Source organism: Vigna umbellata, chromosome 9 (assembly GCF_029865625.1).
Source record: "Vigna umbellata cultivar VRB3 chromosome 9, Vumbellata_1.0, whole genome shotgun sequence".
NCBI classification, from domain to species: domain Eukaryota; kingdom Viridiplantae; phylum Streptophyta; class Magnoliopsida; order Fabales; family Fabaceae; genus Vigna; species Vigna umbellata.
The window spans coordinates 33,380,963-33,402,791 of NC_142173.1; the positions used below are offsets into that span (position 1 = coordinate 33,380,963).

The 21,829-nt window shown below is 35.5% G+C and overlaps 1 protein-coding gene across 2 annotated transcripts; it reads right to left on the reverse strand.

Moving 5' to 3' along the window:
* Positions 1-662: 662 nt before the first annotated feature.
* LOC148193297 (RNA-binding protein 1-like) lies at positions 663-12,943 on the reverse strand. Of its 2 annotated transcripts, none has more exons than XM_088098910.1 (6): positions 12,691-12,943; positions 10,609-10,751; positions 10,186-10,477; positions 10,010-10,071; positions 9,823-9,904; positions 663-1,041 (listed from the first exon to the last, which is right to left on the reverse strand). In XM_088098910.1, the coding sequence occupies exons 1-6, from the start codon at positions 12,767-12,769 to the stop codon at positions 938-940; spliced, it is 762 nt and encodes a 253-aa protein (XP_087955036.1). In that variant the 5' UTR covers positions 12,770-12,943; the 3' UTR covers positions 663-937. The 2 variants fall into 2 exon arrangements, with proteins under 2 accessions (XP_087955036.1, XP_087955035.1); XM_088098909.1 differs by having other exon boundaries at positions 10,186-10,480; positions 12,691-12,942.
* Positions 12,944-21,829: the final 8,886 nt, after the last annotated feature.

Genomic DNA, 21,829 nt, shown 5'->3' on the forward strand with positions numbered 1-21,829 from the left:
GTTTCTGCCCACATTATGTTATTGGTTTATTTTCAAAATTATCATTGTCTTTCAAAAAAGTGACTTCAAGATTTGTATTTTGGAAACTTTCTGAAACATTTTCCAAATTTTCAGGAACAATTTTCAGAACCAAATTTTTGAAATTGGATTTTGCGAACGAGTGACCACCAAAACCTACAAGCAGAGTCTAGCACATTTTCCATGGTCATTGATTTCGAATTACGATTGTCCTTTTTCTAACGAAGTAAAGCTTAATTAACTTCATTTCAAGGCATAAAATATCTAATGCTTACTTTCTCGGAAAAATGCAGTTTCTTTTGGCTATACTTGATTTGACCAATGCACAAATCCGAATGTTTTTCAGAAAGGTGTTGAGATGTGTTGATCAAATACTCGAAAGGCTTTTAACCAATTCAGGTTAAAAATATATAACCACGAAGACGTTGTGATGTCTAAACTAGCTTGTGGTAAAAGGATTTTGTAACAAAGATCAGTAGTTTAACACATTCCTACGCTAAAAATGCTTTTGGAATAACCAACATTACATTACAGTCCACCCAATTTGCACACATCCCCAGTATGGTATGAAACGTAACAGGATGACCGATAATGTTTGATAAGCAATAAACAGTTATAAAATAACAGTCATTTGGGGAGCACAGTAAACGCTACCATAGATCAGTTAATATACTAAATTTAACAAATAATGATACAGCAGAGTAATTGAATACATGTACTAAAAATCCAAATTTGTTAGACTTTTTCTAATTGAAATTGTACTCTGATCTCATCCTATAAATATTTTATGCATTTCAAATGCCCTAATATCCGGAGGGAACAAATAAAACGGCATATGGAGTATCTCCCCCAATACATGGTATAAAGAATCACCGACATTCAGACGAGCATAACACATAAATGGCCAATGAGAACAAGCTCATCTTTTACCTCGAGATGCAGGTCCACTTCTTGGACCAGGATACCGGGAAAACTGAAGCCGCAAGTGACTGGACTCAGGGTTGAGCTCATCAACTTTATAACCTGTACATCAACCACAATGTCAGTAAACACCAAGAAGTTTTTTCTGCACCAAAATATGTGAAGTCGCTGAGTATAAGAAACTGTTAGATTTCCCAACCAAGGGAGCACAGCACATGCCACTGTATTCTAGTTTTATTAATCTAATTTATTTTCGATTCTAGTCATTTATTTAGTATTCTTACAGAAATTAAATTTCCTTTAATCACTACAAGATGAACAAAAGCATTATACACAGTAGTTGACATAGGCTACATTGATCACACAATGCTGCTATACAAGTCTGTCAAAGACCAGACTTTAAAAATATTAATTACCATGAGATCTCTCAAAACAAGTTCATCAAATATACTTGGCTTTCTTCTTACGATTACAAACCATACAACTGCTCTACTCACAGGCTACTTCGTCGGCCTCTTTATGCGTTCGTCCAAACTAACTTCCAATTTTCTGCCCTCTCTATACTAATCAATGCCACACCCCAAACCCAACCTCGTCCCCTTTCCAAGCCAATGGATCTCACATTACACATCTCCTACAAAGACCCCCACAGCCTGCAGATCATACCAGGTTAATCTTACCCCTCACCATGGTAATTAAACTGGCAAATTGACTCATTAACTCACATGAGTTTAAGTATTTACACATGGATTCCGAGTTAATTTGGAAGCAAACTTGGTTTTGAAGTAGAATAGTAGAATCGATAGACTCAGTCGAACTCGTGAGTGTGCTTCTGAGTTGGTGACTTAGTCGAGAAACTTTTTTTATAAAACGAAGTCAATTTTAGGGCTGACTCATCATATTAGGGTTTTTGAATCATCTTCTTTCAAACAAGCCCATCTTCTTCCTTAGTCTCATACGATTGCAGTTCTTGTTCTCATGCTCTCTCTCTCATTTTCACGTTGCAAGCGATCGTCAGCCGCCATCACATTCCCGGTTACCATGGGTGGTGTCAGTTCATAGATAGCCCCTCACACCTCACGTCTACAGGTTCGCTATGTTTTATTTTTCATTTTGCATCGCTGCACCTCACGTTTTATGTCCAGTCACTCCTGATTTTACTTTTTATCAGCATTGTGACTAAAATTTTATCCTCTCCCCTTGTGACAAATAAGTGACCCTACACTTAGATAATTTTTTATTTCGGAATTTTGTAGTTAGCTGAAACTAAAGCAGGATGTTTGGTAATGGTTCAAATTCAATTGAGAACAATCCAAGTGCATCTTCATCTATTAAAAGTAGAAGTAAAATTATTCTAGGGAACATATCAGATATTGGATAGAAACTTAAGACAGATATTAATGGTAATGGTAGAAAAGTTAAATGTAAAATTATTGCTCAAAGATTGTGAGTGGAGAAATATTTAGATTCAAGCATCATCTTGCTAGAAGTAGGGAGGATTTGAACCTTGTGCTTCTGTTTGTGATGAAATAAAAAGTTCGATGATCAAAGTAGTTCCAGAAGCATATAAATACTTTTTTTCATGTGAAGTTACGAGTCAAGTTTACTAAACTCTTCCGAGTTTACATAAATTCTCAAATTTGACAACCTTGTCCTTACGAGAATTTTGTTCAATGGTTTGATAGCAGCCAACATTTAGGCACTACTGCTTTGATTGCTCATACTGGTAAATCAATTACATTTTTTACATTTTTCACTGAACATCCTATGTACACACTCCTCAACAAAATGAGGCGGCTAAGCATAAAAGAATCTTATTAAGATAACTCTTCTCCTTCGTGGCAATCGTCCCTACCGCTTCTTATGAGATACAGCTCTCACAACGTTTTAATCACAAGACATCTTTTGTCATAAATAACCGAGTCCCACATTCTTACATTTTTTCTCATACATATGTTCATGCAATCCCTCCTAATGAAGTTGATTCCAATTGCTTTGATCATAATTTAACTGCATGTACAAACATTTGGCAAGGTACATTAAATGTCTTCTAGGACATTATATCACATAAAGGTTTTTGTTATTTCGCTCCTACCTTCAAAATATTTCATATTTATTTACGTCTCCCTTCTAGTCTTTATTATTTTGATAATTCTCATTCTTCTCACATAATGGTGTCTCCTGTCAACAAAAAGAGCCCTTACTTTTGTTCCACCTCCATCTGTTTCTCAAAGATGACCCAAGTAGCAACCCGTTCAAACTTATCAAGGTCACTCACGATTATTAAAGTTGTCAAACTCAAGAGTTTACACAAAACTCGTGACAACCAAGTAAACTCAACTTATAAACTTAACTTGTAAACTGAGTTTACTTTACATGAAAAAAAAATTATATGAAAAACATCCTAATAAAAATAAGTTTACAAAATTATATAACTTCAAATATAAGTTCATATAAATATTATAAAAGATAAATTGAAATGTCAAAATGTTCAGGAAAATTACCTAATAATCTAATTTTTCAATACAAATAAAAAATTAAAAAAAAAAGCAGTGCAACAATTAAAAACAATTTGAAATTAAAAACAAAGAGTGCGAAACAGAGGGCCTGAGAAATTAAAAAGCAACAAAAACCCAAAAACTATTTTGACCAGGCGATTGCGAAACAGTGCCAATGTCCACGACAAACACATCAGCGACATACGCAAGAAACAACGACCCACAACGAGCAACGGTGACCCACGGCAAGCGACGGCCAGTGACAACGACCTTGGACAATAGTGATCACGACTGTGACAATAGCTGACAGAGATTGCGAGCAACAACGTCAAAAACAATGATGGGCTTTGCAACTACGAGTGAGGCAAGAAGGTAATGCGCGATCGAGTTAGAAAGAAGGGGATTAAACACAAAAGCCCTAATCTTGTGAGTTCATATGCCTACGACTTGGTTTAAAAAAACATTCCATCGAACTCACCACACACTTCTAAACACGCAATTTGATACAAGTTTACCAATTTTGCTACCGAGTTTACTGATTCCACACAAAAAACGAGTTTGCTTTCAGAAGCGATAAGTGAGCATGTAAACTAGTCTGAGTTAACAAGTTAACCCGTGAGTTTGATAACCATGCTCACAACCTCATGACAGTAATGTACATGCTCTTGTGACAACTCGCGATGACAAGTTGACCATTCACTAGTGCTTTCTTCATAACAGGATTTGGGTCCGCCTACTGAAAATGATTCACCTATTCTATGAGAAAACATATTTGACTCAACCCACCCCCCACTATATTAACCTTAGTTATCATTGCCCTTCTCCTTCATATTATGTTTGCCTTTATCCTTTGTCTTATGTTTTTATTCTTGATTCCTAACTCTATAAGTGAAGCATCGTCTCACCCAAAATGGATTATTGACCGTCATTGGCTTTACCAACACCACTCCACACCCCCCACCTCTCCCTTTGAAGTTGACCCAGATTGGACTAAAAATGGATAGAAGACTTGTGAGGTGCAAAGCATACCATTAAATTGCAAAATTACTTAGATACTTTCTCGTCGTTGATCCAAATAAATTTTGTCTAACTATTATTCTCTCTGGTTGTTTGTAGGAACTTGAGTATTTTAGGATGCCCAAGTCCCATATCGAGTAGTCCAAGATGCATAATGGACTATTTATGGGTATGGTTCTCCCTTTAGCTTTTGAGGGAGGATTCCCAAAATGCTTGGATTTTTATCAATTGGTATAAGTATAAGAGTTGGTTGTCAATGTCTCAAAAGGGCCACATACAAAGTGTTATGACTAGTTAAGGATTCTAATTAAGAGGGTATTGAATGAAGTGTCATAGAGTGAAAGACGTCCAAATGTCAACAAAGGGCAGTGCTATAACGGGAACATGGGTATTATAGAGTGGTCAAATCCAAAATTGAGTAGTAAGAGATCCTCATTAGAGTATTTAAGTGTTTGGTTCTATTGAGAGTGGGTTCCCAAATGGTTAGGACTTATCACTTGTCATTTATCATTGGCAGCTATTCTGATTTAATATTAAGAACTCTTTTGGATAGGCCACTTTTGGATTGTGGTACAAAATTCAATTTGATTCATAGTGAACTTGACCACTTTGTCTTCCATCCCCATTCACCTAAAGGAAACTTTATCTCATTGTTTGTGGATGACATTGAAATTACAACAATGACCAGAACGAATCATAAGCATCGAGTAGTACCCTCTCCTACTACTTCCAAAGTAAAACTTGGAACTTTCGATACTTGTTTGTGTATAGAAGTTGCACAATCCAAGAATGTCTCAATAATCTTAAAGAGGAAGCCTGCTCTTGATGTCAAAGAAACTAGCTATCAAGTGTGAAATCACTGGAGATTCTCATGGATTCTAAGTTCAAATTACTAACTATTGGAAGTCTCATATAAACTAGAGATAAGATCAATTTATAATATAAAGTGGATGCAAACCTCACCTTACAAGCCGGTTTTGTAGGGTTGAGTTAGGCTTAAAATCTACTTTTTAACATGGTATCAGAACTATGGTTAAAGCATATCCTAGCGATATTTATTATTTGTTAAGCGTATTGTTCCACCCGCTATCAGGCCACCCATTAATGTCTACTCTCACGTTCGAGATGTATATACCTTGGCGTGAGGAGGTGTGTTGGAAGTCTCACATCGACTAGAGTTAAGACCAATTTATAATATATAAGTGATGCAAATCTCACCTTATGAGCTAGTTTTGTGAGGTTGAGTTAGGCTTAAAGTCCACTTCTTAACATGTTAGAATCTTTTTAGCTGTATTATTTCTATTAAAGTCTTTGCTTTTATTAATTATATTTCTTCCTTATTTAGGAGATTATAATTATCAGGTATGATTAGGATATCCCTGAAATATAAGGATACTTTCTTTAGGAGCTATTATACTTCCCAAAATAGCTCTCTAGCATTGTATATATGGATTTGTAATCTCAGCATAATAATATATACGTTTTACCCTAAATTATGAGATAGCATCAGAGCTCTCAACATTTGGGAGCCGCCTCTAACTGTGCACTAAAACCCTAGCTGGCAGCCTTCATTGCTGCCACTCTCCCTTTCAAAAACAACCTTCATTGTTGTTGCCAACACAACTCTACACCATAGCCTTCATTGCTACAGTTTTCTTTATTTTGTAGTGTTTTTCCTTTCAAATCTCTTCTCAGTGCATTACCATCGTTCTGTTGCTTGAACATGGCAGACCACACTACTGAAGTGGTGCCTATTGCATCACAAACCAATCAGGAACAACTCCAGAACCTCAACACTGCCTACCACTTAAATGGGACAAATTATCTGAAATGGGCCCAACTTGTTCGCAAAACTTTAAAAGGTAAAGGGAAAGTTTATCTCTTTTGGACTTAATACCTCAGATAAACACCCTAACCCATATTGGATACTAGATTCTGGGGCTATAGACCATATGACACCCTTATCTAACACTTTCTCCTCTTACACCCCTTGCCCCAGCAACAAGAAAATATCCATAGCTAATGGCTCTCTGATGACTGCAGCAGGTCAAGGAGATGTTCAAATAAGCCCATCTATCACCCTTAAAAATGTCCTTCATATTCCTAAATTATTTGTTAGTTTAGTCTCCATTAAAAAACTCATACACGATCTCTCATGCAATGTTATTATTTCTAACAATGATTGTATCATACAAAACCAACAATCAGGGAGGACGATTGAACATGCTAGAAGAAAACTTGATCCTAGAGCCTAAAAATGTGTTTTCATAGGTTACTCATCTACACAAAAGGGATATAAATGCTATCACCCACCATCCAAAAAATTGTCTTGTGATGTCACCTTTTTTGAGCACAAAAGTTACTTCTATAAAGATCATCTTCAGGAGGAGACTACAACAAATGAAGATGATATCCTTATGCTTCCTGACTTAAGCTTAGGACCAGAAATAAGGACTAAAAGTGTAACAGCTGAGAAGGAACTCACTAAATTCACTCAAGATAGGGCTAATGTAAGATTTGGTAAAAATCTGGTTTATACAAGGAAGACAAAGACCATTCCAAAGTCTATCCATGTTCAACCATCCAACCCAACATTACATGAGGTAACTATCCCTAATCCTTTAATCTCCAATGCATCAATTTGACGTTAAAAATTGCTTCCTTCATGGAGAAATTGAGATTTACATGGAATTGCCCCCTGGATATGAGGGAAAAACAGCTGCCAACACTGTTTGCAAGCTAAAAAAGGCATTGTATGGGTTCAAACATTCACCAAGAGCGTGGTTTGGAAGGTTTACTAAAGTTATGATAGGTCTGGGCTTTAAACAAAGTCAAGGAGACCACACTTGGTTCATTAAACACTCTAAATCAGGGAGAGTTACAGTGCTATTGGTTTATGTAGATGATATTATAGTAACAGGTGATGATGAGAAGCAACAACAACTCTTAGGCCAACATCTAGCCAAGGAATTTGAAATCAAGACCTCGGAAAAATTGAAGTATTTCTTAGGGATTGAAGTGGCCCATTCTAAAAAGAGAATATTTATATCTCAGCAAAAATACATCACAAATTTGTTGAAAGAAACAGGGAAGACAGCATGCAAGCCTTCGAGTACACCAATTGATCCAAACATGAAGTTGGGGAATGTAGAAGGTACTGCAGTTGACAAGGAAATGTATCAGAGGTTAGTTGGTAGACTGATTTATTTATCTCACACTAGGCCTAATGTTGCATTTGTTGTAAGCCTTGTTAGCTAGTTCATGCACCAACCTAAGGAGGTTCACTTACAAGCCGCACTAAGAATTGTGCAATATTTGAAGGGAATCCCATGCAGGGGAATTTTGTTTGAACGAAATAGGAATGTAAGTGTGGAAGTATATACTTATGCAGACTATGCAGGGTCAATTGTGAACAGGAGGTCAACTACGGGGTATTGTACTTTCCTTGGCGGAAATCTTGTGACTTGGAAGAGTAAAAAACAAAATGTGATAACCAGATCCTCTGCTGAAGCAGAATTCAAGGCAATGGCACAAGGGATATGTGAACTACTATGGTTAAAGATCATCTTGGAAGACTTAAGAATAAAGTCAGATGAATCAATGAGACTTTATTGTGATAAGAAATCTGATATTAACATAGCTCATAATCTAGTGCAGCATGATAGAACCAAACACACGACATATGTAAGAGAGAACCCAAGACAGGGATTGTTGTATGGGGACAAGGGAAGCACTCAAGTTGAAGGATATTGTGATGCAGACTCGGTTGGTTGTCCAATTGACAAAAGATCTACCATAGGATAGTGTTTTACTTAGAGGAAACCTTATATCTTGGAAATGTAAGAAACAAAGTGTTGTTGCTCAATCTAGTGTTGAAGCTGAGTATCGGTCTATGGCTCTAACTACATGCGAACTTGTGTGGATTAGACAACTCCTTTAAGAGTTGAAATTTTGTGAAAATGAGTAGATGAAGTTGTATTGTAACAATCAAGCCGCCCTTCACATTGCCTCCAATCCATTGTTTCATGAAAGAACAAAACACAGAGATTGACTATCATTTTATTAGAGAGAAGTTGTTGTCAAAGGATCTTATTACTGTGTTTGTCAACTCTAATGAAAAACTCGCAGACATTCTGACCAAATCTCTAAGGGGGCTTACGATTCAATTTATATGTTCCAAGCTTGGTGCATATGATCTATATGCTCCATCTTGATGGGGAGTGTTGAAATGAAATGTCTTTATTATTAATATTTATGTAAGGGGTTTTACTTTTAGGGTTTTGTTAGGGGCTTCCCACCCTTTTACTTTTCAGAACTACTGTCTCCTATAAATACAATAGTAAGTTGTATCATATTTACTAAGTGAAATAAGGCTTTTTAGCTTCTCTCAACTCCCTCTAATCTTGTCTTTCATGAGAGGACCAAACATATTGAGGTGATTGTCATTTCATGTGAGAAAAATTGGAGCTAGAGACATCACTAGATTGTTTTCGACTCTAGTGAATAGTTGGTTAACATATTCACCAAGTCCTTTAACAATCCTTCAAGACCAAGGATTGTTTATATTTACAAGATGTTGGGCACATATGTGACCTAAATGCTTCAGCTTTTAGGGGGTGTTATAATGCAAATCTTGTCACAAAAAGTATCTAGATTATATATTTATTATTAAGAACGTTTTATTTATTCCCATATATATGATAAGAGGATACGAAATCTCTATTTATTGTGTTGATTCCATTTTTTTCAATATAAATTAAGCATCTGTGTTTTCTAAAAAACATGAGGTTTCAGCTCAATGTCTCCCTCCTTCCTATAGCTTAACCAAAAGAAAATAATGAAAGATAGAAACTACTCCCAAGAGGTTAATCAAATAATTATAAAATATTCTAACATGCAATAATGTTGAGATATTTTATAGATTTTCTAACAGCTTTATCATTGGGAACATGGTCCCAACCATAGCCATTAGTTCAAAAGATTTAAACATGCAAAGGCAGTGTTTGACACGTGCGTAGAATAGGATAAAATATGACATATGGATTGTCTTTAGTGCGTTTTGATATAAGCATAACAAGAAATGAGGTCCAAATTCAGTTCCACAAAAGAAGAAGGCATTTTAAATATAAATCAGAACAACATAAGATCCAAGCGTGGATGACATTTTGGTTTCGCTAGGGGCTGGAACAAACAAGAATAGAGCAGAATGTTCACATCTGATTCTATTTGCACAATAAATTCTGCCTGAATGCTCTGTAATTCATAGCAATCATCAACATTTCATCTCATTTTAAAATGATGCAGGCATGTAATTTACAAAACCAAAACATAATTTACTTATATATCAGAAGGTAATTGTAAATGATACCTTGCAAGGCACTCATAGCAGTTGCTGCACAAGCTGGATTTGCAAAGTCCACAAAACAAAGGATTAAAGGGTCTCCACCCCGCTGCATTGAACAGCCATTTCACCACAAAGAGGATGCAAATTTTTACCAATAAACTAAATAACCAAAAGATGACAAGCAAGCATCTGTTGCAAACAGTGCACTTACATGTTTGGATTCTTTGCTCACAAGTCTCACTTCTCTATACCCAACAAAGGGGCGGAAGATATCTAAGGTGATGTCAAGGAATTTGAATAACAGAACTAAAATCAATGTAACTCTGGAAATAAATGAAAAGCAAGAAGATGAAAATCCCAAGCATTGCATTAGAATAAAAGGGATACGAGCCACTTCTCTTCTTGTACTATCAGAGGGGAGACCTTCAACATACAAAGTGCTAGAAGCATCTGGAGGTAGAGGTACCGTCTCAGGTCCAGGCCTGGAAACAGCATCTACAGGTAGCTGACCACCATAATTAACACCCCGTCCATTTGGTGCTAGATCTGGACCACCACCCCCATGACGCCCCAAAACAGCAGGATCAGCTAGTGAATGGCCAGGTAATCCCCCACCACCACCCCTAGCCAACCCAATACCACCAACTGTACTGGCTTCCCCAGAGGCAAATGAAGAAAGCTGCTGTATAAACAAACAGGATGCATGAGTCTCATAAGCAAACAGTGAAACACCCAAAAAAAAGCAGTAGTGAAAGTGCCAAAAAACCAACACTGAAATATTTAAGAAAACACAGCAAGATGAAGTGTTACCCCACTCTGAAGGTAGCGGTCATAAGCAGTTCCAATTGTTTTTGTGTCCTTTATCATTCGGTGAACAGTACCAGTACGGTCATCATCACGAGCAATATAATTATGAATCTCATTACCTGAAGACAGACCAGAAGCTGGCATATCTGAAATGAAAAAATAAAATAATAACATTAAAAAAATATAATTGATACAAATCAATTCTATAGCAAAGAGCACTAAAGCTGTAAACACCATATTGAAAAATCCCCATCATATATGACTCCTATTCATACACTGGCACTGCAATAGACTGAATAGAATAGAAGAATGTCCATTTTTTGGTGCAGCTTTATGAAACCCAAATCATGGTTTGCTGACACAGCAGAAAGATATCATTACTTGCCAACTCATGCACCATCAGAATATCAAGATCCAACATATTAAAAGGAACTAATAAAGCAAAAATGGCATAGACAGAAAATGTTTTAAAAAGAACTAGACAAAAAGACGGAAAATGTACCCACAACACAAGCTTTCATGAACTAAACTTTCTGGACCTAATAAGCCTAACTGTACATAATAAAATAAAATTAACTAATCCACTAATCAGCATATCTAAACCAACGGAAAGAAAAAATAGTACAGCAATAAATTTAATTAAAAGGACATTAGAAGAAAACAATTTGAAAAAAGATCAACAATGTAACCAGGATAATAGGAACCACATTCATTCAAATATCTCTTATCAGAAGATGGAAATAGACAAATACACTTCTTCCCCTTCCAATGAAAGAGAACGTGTTCTTTCTAGGTATACTACATGAGGCTCCCCTGTCAACTTACCACAATGGTGATCAAGATAAAACTCACAAAGCCAGGGTGCCAAAAGTAGGAAAAGTGGAAAAACCAAGAAAAACTGCAATGACAAATTCAAGAGAGAGAGAGGATAGGAATTTGAGGTTTCAAAGTTGAATTCACAAGAGGCTGGACCATAAAAAAAACCAGTAGCAAATGGAAATGCAATCGTTGCTCTATAAGGTTGGATTTTCTATTTTTTTAAATGAACTGAAATATGTGGATTGACAAAATTTTGATCAGAAAATAATGTAAAAATGGAAAATTGAAGACAAAATTAGCGAGTTTACAATTATAAATATGTAGGGAAATGAGAGAAAAGGTGAATGTGTATGAGTGGGTGTGTGATACAGCTCTCTCAAAGATCAATGCGGCAATGCAAAGGGAAACTTCTTCACGGTGGATACAATGAGAACTGACAGCGTGGAGAAAAACTGAATGGGAGAACAATTAAAATGAAATCCAGGTGGCTTATATTATATCTACAATACGTAAAGTAACTCACTTGCAACTAAATTTGTAATTACTAACTATTTATTTAATATATAACTTTCCTTTTATTCGACAATTGAGATTTTGTCAAATGAGAGTATCATGCAACCTTACAATCACTCCTGATTAAGGTCAACAAACATAAATTTTATTGTGCAATTTATTAATGAACAAAAGTATTATCCACCCCTCCCCCCAAAACCAATCCAAAACTTTGTAGCAAAGGAAACAGACACAAAAATAAAAGAGAGGCGTCAACTTATTTGGGCTCTCCGATATCTTAAACAAAAAGGAAATCCAAATAAACAGTATCCCAGACCTAAATTGAATTCTCACCCCAAGTATAAACCCTATGCAATGCCTAAAAGTCCAAAAGGCGTTTGTTTTTCTACATTAACAAAACCTTAACAAATTCTACACTAGAAGAATAGATCGATTGTCTTCCAACAAAAACACCAGGATCCGAACACAAGTTAACAAACAGAACCATTTCAAACGCAACAGACCCAAGAAAGACAGGCACCATTAAACCTCAACAGAACCATTTCAAACGCAGCCCTAATAAGCGAGAAAATTAGCACCGTTTAACGCGTAAGAAGATTGGCACTTAGCGCCCAAATAAATTGTGACAACCAACAACAAATAATTTACAAACGAAACAGAAAATTGCAAACTTTCACAACAATTCAAGAGAAAGTGGGCAAATTGCACAAAAGAGAACCAAAAGACGAAGAAAATCGAGAAAAAAGAAAAAACCATATTCCGAACGCGGTCGCTTGAGCATGCCGGAGTGGGGGAGAAGCGCCTGTTGCCGATTCCAATAGCCGTCCGTCATGGCCGAAGAATCCCTAATTTTTGAAAGATGGATATTTGGGGAATGGCGGAAACCCTAATCGTAGGTGTAGTTTGCGTGTTGCTGCTGTTGTTGTAGAAAACTGAGTCAGTTTGATCTGTGTGATGATGGGACTAACTAAAGACTGAGGAACTTCACTGCACTAAGTTGGGCAAATGGAAAATAAGTGTTTTTCTAATTATATCCGTGCGTTTTGTTTTAATTGGAAATGACGCAAGGTTTAATCGTCTTAATTTAATAAAAAAAAATTATAAATATTTTATTGCGAACCAGTATTAAAAATAATTTAAATTTATATAAAAATAATTAAAATTCATTATAAGTATTTTATAGCGTAAAATTGAATAGTAAATTGTTGTTAATTTTTATATTTAACTTATTTACATATTTTGAAAAATAAAATTTGTGTAATATATTTAAATTATTTATATATATTTTTAGTAAAATATTTACTATATAATTGTTTCAGAAACTGTGAGGGCCTGTAAATTTAACAAAGGGTCTTTGGGCCTTATGTGGGGTAGCCAGGTCCATCTGAGTAAGGCCAACTTGACCTTAGGAGGGGCTTTTCAGAACTCATTCTCTTCCCTGAACTTCAATTCTTTTCTCTCTCTAAACTCTTGTGCCCTAAAGCTCTCTCTCTACCTTCTCTCTAAATTTCCAGCTCTTTGAACCTTTCAATCTTGAGTTGGAGGGTGCTCAGACGTTCATCTCACCGAAGGCTTCCTTTTGAACCGATCGCATTTTCGATTGGACCGGTGAGTTAACTTTTCCCTTCTCTGTCTTCATTCTCAAACCTAGAACATGCAATGCTACTGGTTGTATGTTACTAGGGGGTTTTGTTTATAATTTTTGGTTTTTTAAATCAAGCTCTAAGAGCTGTTACTGTCACCACCTTGGTGGTTTGTAGGGTTTGGTTGAGTTCTCATTTGGTGAAACTCCGTAAAGGAGCGTTCCTGTGAGCTTGGTAGTTCGACTCTGAGGTAAGGGGAGCTAGCTATTTATTCTTCTTTGTGTTGTTGAAACGTATGATGTATATGTTTGATAAATTAGTTTTCTTGTTGTCTTACTGTTAATTGTATTTTTATGGTGAACATGTTGATTGGAACCTGTTGAAGATGTGAAAGTGTGTATACATGATGTACTGAACCTTGTTTGACTTGGATGAACATGTGTTGGTTGTACTGGTTTCTGGATTGGAGTAAGAACTCTGGGAAATAGTTAGAATGGATAGTGAGTGGATACACGAACTGTTTCAGGTTACTGTGAGGGAAGGGGAGTACCAAAATTGGGCAATTGGAGTCTAGAGTACCATAGGGTGGTTTGGATGACTTAGATAAGTAACTTGGGACTTGTTGAGAGCACTTTGTTGGTAGGATAGAAGAATCTTAAAAACCTGAGTTGGCACATCCCTGATCATAGAGCAGCCCTGGCCTGGTCCAGTCAGTTGTGACTAGTCATATGTGTTGGCGTCGAAGGTGAGACTGATGCGTTCAGACATCTGATTCTTCTCCGATGACCAATTGGGTTAGGGAGATGTGGTTGAGGTGGAAATCATGTGTTAGTCATGTTAGATGAGTAAAGGGTTAAGAGAGTATTGTTTTTGGTCCTTTGAGAGGAACTAAGGTAGGGAGTTTAAGCATAGGTGGTCTTGAGTGCAATTGGACAGTGTGGTGGTCTTGTATGAGTCAATTAGAACAGGTTAGGGTCATAAAACAGAGTAAAGTCATGTTTAAAATGGTAGAATCAAAATTGGGTCCTTGGGTTAATTAGATTGAAGGTTTAAGTTGAAATGTGGTAGAAATCACTCTAGAATCATGTTAAGAAGGGTTATAATCATCTAGACAAGTTTAATTAGGTGTGATACAAGAATTATGAGGGTTAGAAGTTGGAGAAAATAAATGAAAATGGTAAGGATTAGTGTGAGTGTGTGATTCTGCAGAATTCACGTTCTGCAGATTATGCAGTGTCGCTATGCGAGTTGTCTCGCATAGCGAGACCCTGAAAAGGGTGCTCACTGTCTTGGAAATTCGCTGTGCGAGTTGGTGCGCTGTGCGAATTTCCAGAGGGTGATGCTCACTGTTTTCGGACTCGCCATGGCGAATCCTGTCGCTACGCGACTGGTGGTGGTCTGGGATCACTGCCCATTTAATTCGAAGAGCGAGTGGGGTGCATAGCGAGAGGTTTGAGGTCTGATGTATGCTGCGAATTAATTCACCATGCGAAATAGGGTGCGCTATGCGAATTTTAACTGTCCTTTTGTCAGGAAAATTCGCCCAGTGCATCAAGGGGGGTGCGCTACGCGAATTTTAGCTGAAAACACTCCCCTCGTCAGGAAAATTCGCTCAGCGCACCAAGGGTGGTGCGCTATGCGAATTTTTCCTGTCATGCCTTGCATTTTGGTGCGTTGTGAGACCTGATTCAGTTAGTTTCATATTTTTCCACATCTGTTTGAGCTGTTTGATGTTGTTTGACTGCCAGGATGTATGTATGTTCATATATTTGAATTATGTGGCTTAAAATGATGAGATTGAGTATGAAGTGGACATCTCAGGGTGAGATGATTGAAAGTGATGTGTGGGGTGTTGTTGTTGTTCTGTATAACTGTATGGAGCTTTGAACTGGTATGTCTATCCCTACACTCGAAGCACTGTTCATACTCAGATAGAGGAGAGCAGTGTAAGTGGTGAGAGTAGAGGGAGGTCCTCGTCTATAGTCTTAGAGTTTAGACATAGACAGATTGGGGGATTTACCTTGCATAGTGTTGGGGAGTGCCAGCTGAACTACGCAAGTGCAAAGACGACCAATAGTTCGACAGTTATACTAATCCGGATGAGTCGCGTGAGTGTTTGAGTCATGGTTTAAAGTGTTATGTATTAACTGTTTTATATGTACTAAGCATGATGATTATTAATTGATTGAACAATATGATTATTGCCTGTTTATCTAGCTCACCCTTGCTTCTATGTTGTGTGCTGCTTGTGTATGTTTTTCTTTGCGATGATCATCCACTTGGATGGGAGCAGATGTTGTTGAGGAAATACCTTTGGAGCAAGAGCTGGAGGAGAATGATGCTGCTGCACAGTCTACTTAGGATTTACATATTTAAACCTTTGGATATTAGATACTCTAAATTGTCTAAGTATGAAACTCTGTATTATATTTTGGATGACTGTAATTCCGTATTTAATTGCAAGTCATACTCTAACTGTTCTCTTTATTGGGAATGTTGACTCCTAAATTATATGATGTGGTTATTATATTTTGGGATGTCACAGAAACAATTCTGTCAATTAAAATAAAGAATCTAAATTTAAATGAAACAATAATTAATAATTTCACATGTTTAGAAAACAATAAATCAAATATTCTATTTTGATATATGAAACTAAAATAAATTTTACAAATTTAAAATTATTTAATAATAAATTATTATATATATATATATATATATATATGTGTGTGTCTAAGAGTATTTATTCATATCTATATTTATATATAAAGGGAATTCTCATTTTCTGTGTCCAGTTTTATATTTTAATTTTATCTTTTAAGTAATTTATTTAAATTAAAATATTTTTTAGGTAGCCTTTTATTTAAATTTAATGAATTTTTATTTGGCCATTTTTTAAACATAACCATTTTTAATTAATATTATCTAGAAAACAAATAAAAACAAGTTATAATTAAAAGTGAGTTGAAAAAGAATAAGAAGCTTTTTTTTTGTTCTTGGACAGGTTATTGAAGGGATTGAACTTATTGAGCAAAATCTTTTGTTTGTCTCACATTGTTGTTCATTTTTAAACAAGCATTGGTTGATTCTCTTAATCATCTCTATTTTATGTAGAGCAAATTCTCCAATTTTATTTTAGAATGGCTTAGTAATTATAGTGCTGGCAAACTTTTCACAGAAAAACAAGAAAAGAAAAATGACAAACAGACAATCTTCTTGCCTTGAACATGACATCTGAGAAGATAGTAGGGCAATACAATTAAATGCCATTTTTCGGTGCATATGTCAGCAACCTATCATTTTCAAAAAAGTTGAGCAAATGATTGTTCCCTCTAGACACCAACGCCAACACCATGGAAGAACAAAGGCTAGAAGTCTTTCATTAATCTTCATCCCACTTGTCTTATAATTTCTAAAAGGCATAATAGGTTACTTCGTCCCCAAGTTAAGAGCTGAATTTTCGTTTAGTACCCGGTTTTAAAAATGCTTCTATTTTATCCCAAAGTAGTATAAATTGTATCAATTAGATCCCTTCCGTTAAATTCACATAAACGGAGTTAACTACAGCTAACGAATTTGCATTTTTTCTTCTCTCTCTTCTGTATTTCCTACAATGTTCCAGCTTTTTCTTCTCTCTCCTCTCATATTTGCATGGAGAAAGATATTTCATCAAGATCACCCTAACTCTAATCCTCCGTCTCTCATTCATCTTCCTCATCCACATCGAAGTCTCCAACATCCTCTTCGGCAAGATCGTCAAAAATACACAACAAATGATGGAAACCCCACAAGGCACACCCCAATACCACACCCTCTCCAACATGCTCTCTTCAGAATGGGCCACCTTCATGCTCTTCAAGCTCATCTACTTCACTTTCCTCCTCATTTTCTCCCTCCTCTCCACCTCTGCAATGGTATATACCATCGCCTCAATCTACACCACAAGAGAGGTCACTTTCTCCAAGGTCATGACCGTCGTTCCCAAACTTGAGAAGTACCAAACTATTAGTTTTATGTCATAGACAAAGTATCTGTTTCACATGATTTATTATTCATAGGAATAAAAAAACATAAAGTACAGAGAGCAAAAAAGTATCTGTTTCACATGTTTCAATAAACCAACTAGAAATATTTATTTATTTTTACTTCATATTTATTTTATTTTAATTCAAACAACTTCATTTTTCATCTTTTTTTTTTAATTTTCTTTCTTGTTTTCCTTCTCTTTAATTAAAAAAATATTCTAGCCATGAATATTTTTTCTAACAGCAAACTACCATAGATTCTAGGGTATTTTTGGATATTTGTGAGATTAGTTGGTGTGATGTGGAATCGGTTAAAAAGTTTTGGATATTTTCAGTCCCAGTTTTGGCAAAGGATGTGAGATGTATTTAACTCAGTTTTGCACACTACAAGACATTCTGTTTTGTTTTAAGCAAAGAAACAAAGATGATGAATGAATCCCCTTTTATGAACATCTAGCGAGGGTATAGCTCAGTAATTGAAGCTTCATTTTCTTATTCTTGAGCTGATTTAAGTATTGGTTCACTTGATCCATTTCCCTTGAATTATACTCCCATGACTACATCCCTGGAAAGCTTCTAGTTCTACTGTTCATATAAAATGCAGGTTCGGTAGGAATAAGGAGACTTAGAGAATGACTATTAAGCATCAGGATAATGGTAGCCATGATCGATATGTCAACTAAATTTTCTTGAACACAGAGTAACCCAATATGGATGCATCTCAGCATTTCATCCCGTGAATTGTTGTTGAGTGATGGATCAACAATATTTAATGCCTTCCCCTCCTTCCAATTTCTCCATGCCTGCAAAATTCAGATCATGGATTCACTTCTACATTAACGTTTTGGACCATGTAATCTTCTAATCCATAATTTAGGTGGTAAAGAATAAGCAACAATGACTGTCATCTACGACGAGAACAGCGTTGGGGCCTCAACCTACAATGTACTGGAGTGTTGTTATTGTGTTGGAAGACTCGTGTGGGATTGGAGCCATGTTGAAGAGCAACGCGTTGATAAGGGGGAAGACGAGTTTATCGATACTCATATTCTTGAAGCTGTTGGTTTTCTTTGGGTTGATACAATTTATGTTCAAGAAAACGATGGTGCATGGGTGGAGGTTAGGGTCTGTGGACAGGACACTTTATGGGATAATGTGTCTGGTGTTGTTCTCTCAGTTGTATCTGTTCCAACTTATGATCCAAACAGTGCTCTATTTCGTTTGCAAGCAAGTCCTACCACCATCAGAATATCAGAATATCGATAAAAGCTGGAACATGGCAGGAAATGCAGAGAAGAGAAGAAAAAGTACAAATTCGTCAACAGGAGTTAACTCCGTTTATGTGAATTTAACGGAAGGGACCTAATTGATACAATTTATACTACTTTGGGATGAAATAGAAGCATTTTAAAAACGGGTACTAAACGGAAATTCAGCTCTTAACTTGGGGACGAAATAACCTATTAAGCCTTTCTAAAATAATCAAGATATACAAAAATTTTATTCAAGTTTTCCATCTCTAAGAAAAAGTCTCATTCAAACTTTAGCTCAACAACATTTGCCTAAATGTATTCGTCACTTTAAGTTTCAATCCATTTCACTTTAGGAAAATAAAATTCCTTCGATAAAGGACGTTTAGAGTAGAAAAATCTTACCAAATCAACACTAGTGCAGCGAAGGGCAATGACTGCAATTGCTTTTGAATATACGTTGCGGTTTTAGAATCACGGCATATACGGGCAAGGTAAAAAGTTTGGGACTTTAGGCCGCGATTACAACATCGGTAATAACCTGGAGATATGACAGCGGTTCTTTCTTGAACCGCGACCAAAACCTTTTTTTTTTTAAAAATTCGTGTAACCTTTGGCCGCGGTTCCAACTGTAAGACCCATAAAATATATATATATATATATATATATATATATATATATATATATATTTCTAATAGTAATTTTTAGCATTTTATTAGTAATAATAATTTTAATGGATAGAAAAATGTATATTTTTGGATATAAAATTATAGTAATTCTAGAGGGAGAGCTTCAAAATTTTGGTAACTTATTTAGGATTTTTTTTAGAAAAGTGAATAGTGAATAGTAAATAGTAAATAGTAAATAGTGAATAGTGAATGGTAAAAAAAAAAAATATTAAAATAATTTGTGGAAGAGAACACTCCACGTAGAATTAATCATTCAGAGATAAGAATGGTGAATAAAAAAATAATTTTTGAATAGTAAAAATGAATAGTAAAAGTGAATAGTAAAAATGAATAGTAAAAATGAATAGTAAAATTTTTGGCTATAAATAGCCAAGGGGGGAGGCTGAAGATTTACACCAAAATTCTAGAGAAATTGTGAGAGAAGAGAGTTGGAGGAAATTCTAGTTGAAGAGGGGAAATTCTAGAAGTTTCCGGAGAACGGTTTGAGAAGAGGAAACTAAGTCTGGAATAGAGGTAAGGGGAGCTACTTTGAGTAATTCCTTTTATATTATCTTGAGTCTTGAATATGCTATATTTTGCTTTTGTTTGATCTTAAATCTTGAATATGGAATATTTTGTTTATGTATGATCTTGAATTTAAATGAGAGTATGCTTTTGTGTTGATATCCGAGTGTGATAGTTGTAAATTGTGATGTTGAATATGTTATGCCATTTGTATGTTATTAGTTGTTTATTTTTGTAATTTGGAAGGATTAGAAATTGTCTAACCGGCTCTGCCAGATTCAATTTCTTGTTTCCCCAAACATTTTATTGTTTTCCTTATTTATTTTTATTGTAGTTTGGAAGGATTAGAAATTGTCTAACCGGCTCTGCCAGATTCAATTTCTTGATTCCCCAAATTTTTTTTATTTCTTTCCTTACTTATTTTATTACATTTTTGGAAGGATTAGAAGTTGTCTAACCGGCTCTGCCAGATTCAACTTCCTGTTTCCCCAAACTATTTATTGCTTTACTTATTTATTTTATTGCAATTTTTGGAAGGATTAGAAGTTGTCTAACCGGCTCTGCCAGATTCAACTTCTTATTTCCCCAAACATGTATTGTTCTTGTTATTTAATTATATCGTATTGTTGGATGGATTAGAAGTTGTCTAACCGGCTCTGCCAGATTCAACTTCTTATTTCCCCAAACATGTATTGTTCTTGTTATTTAATTATATTGTATTGTTGGATGGATTAGAAGTTGTCTAACCGGCTCTGCCAGATTCAACTTCTTGTTTCCCCATAAAATTTTATATTAAGATTATTTTTATGATTGTCAAATATTGTATTCTTCTATGACCATTTATAGTAATATTTTATTATTGTTAATTATTTATAATTATCTTGTATGAATTCTATTATGGATGTTTATTGTGATGAATTTATTGAATGAGTTTGTTGACTGAAATTGATCTTGTTGGAAGGTTTGGAGAAAGGGTTCTGTAATAACTTGTACATGGGTATTAAATATACAGATACTGTTTGAGGTTGTTGTGAGAGGAAGTAAAATATTAAAATTAGGTATTTTAGATTTAGAGCATAAGAGAACAAGGTAGATAAATTAAATAAATAAATTGTAAATTATTAAGGGCCTCCCTTTGTTGGTAGGATAGAGGAACCTTAAAAACCTGAGTTGGCACATCCCTGATCATAGAGCAGCCCTGGCCTGGTCCAGTCAGTTGTGACTAGTCATATGTGCTGGCGTCGAAGGTGAGTTTGATGCGTTCAGACATCTGGGTCCTCTCCGGTGACCAATTGGGGTAAAGAAAGATCTCTAATAGGATGAAAATAAAATAAAATAAGTCAATTGTAGATGCATAACGTTATCATGGTAAAAACTTCATATATATTTATTTGTTATTACATTGAGCCCAGACTTTATTATGTAGTTCCTAAGATATGTTGATATATTTTTGTTGATCCATAATCTTTGTTTGGTGAAAATATGTTGAGTTATACTCGTTATGGGCAAAATGAGTTTATAATATGAAACATGATATTTGGCAATATGTTTAATTTATTGATACCAAAACGGGTTATTATGAATTCATGATTAAAGAATGAACATGATTGAGTTAGGTGGATAAGAGGGTATGAATTGTTGGTTTTATGAAATGTTGGGGTGGATATGAGAAATTCATTACTTATGAAATGATGTTACTACCAGGAGTAGTATGATCGAGTTATACCATGAGAGTTTGGTATGAACAAAGTAACATTGAGGTTTATAGAAGCAGGCAGAGAGGGGTCTGACCATAAGGCTTCAGAAAGTAAGACATAGTATATAAGTGAGGCTTAAGGAAG

What these genes read in the sequence shown, in the direction of transcription:
- LOC148193297 (XM_088098909.1), bottom strand. Translation starts at nt 12,769, where the DNA reads ATGACGGACGGCTATTGGAATCGGCAACAGGCGCTTCTCCCCCACTCC. An exon ending in GCGACCGCGTTCGGAATATG is followed by an intron (nt 10,752 to 12,690) that starts GTTTTTTCTTTT and finishes TTTTCATTTCAG; the next exon opens with ATATGCCAGCTTCTGGTCTG. An exon ending in TACAAGAAGAGAAGTGGCTC is followed by an intron (nt 10,072 to 10,185) that starts GTATCCCTTTTA and finishes ACATCACCTTAG; the next exon opens with ATATCTTCCGCCCCTTTGTT.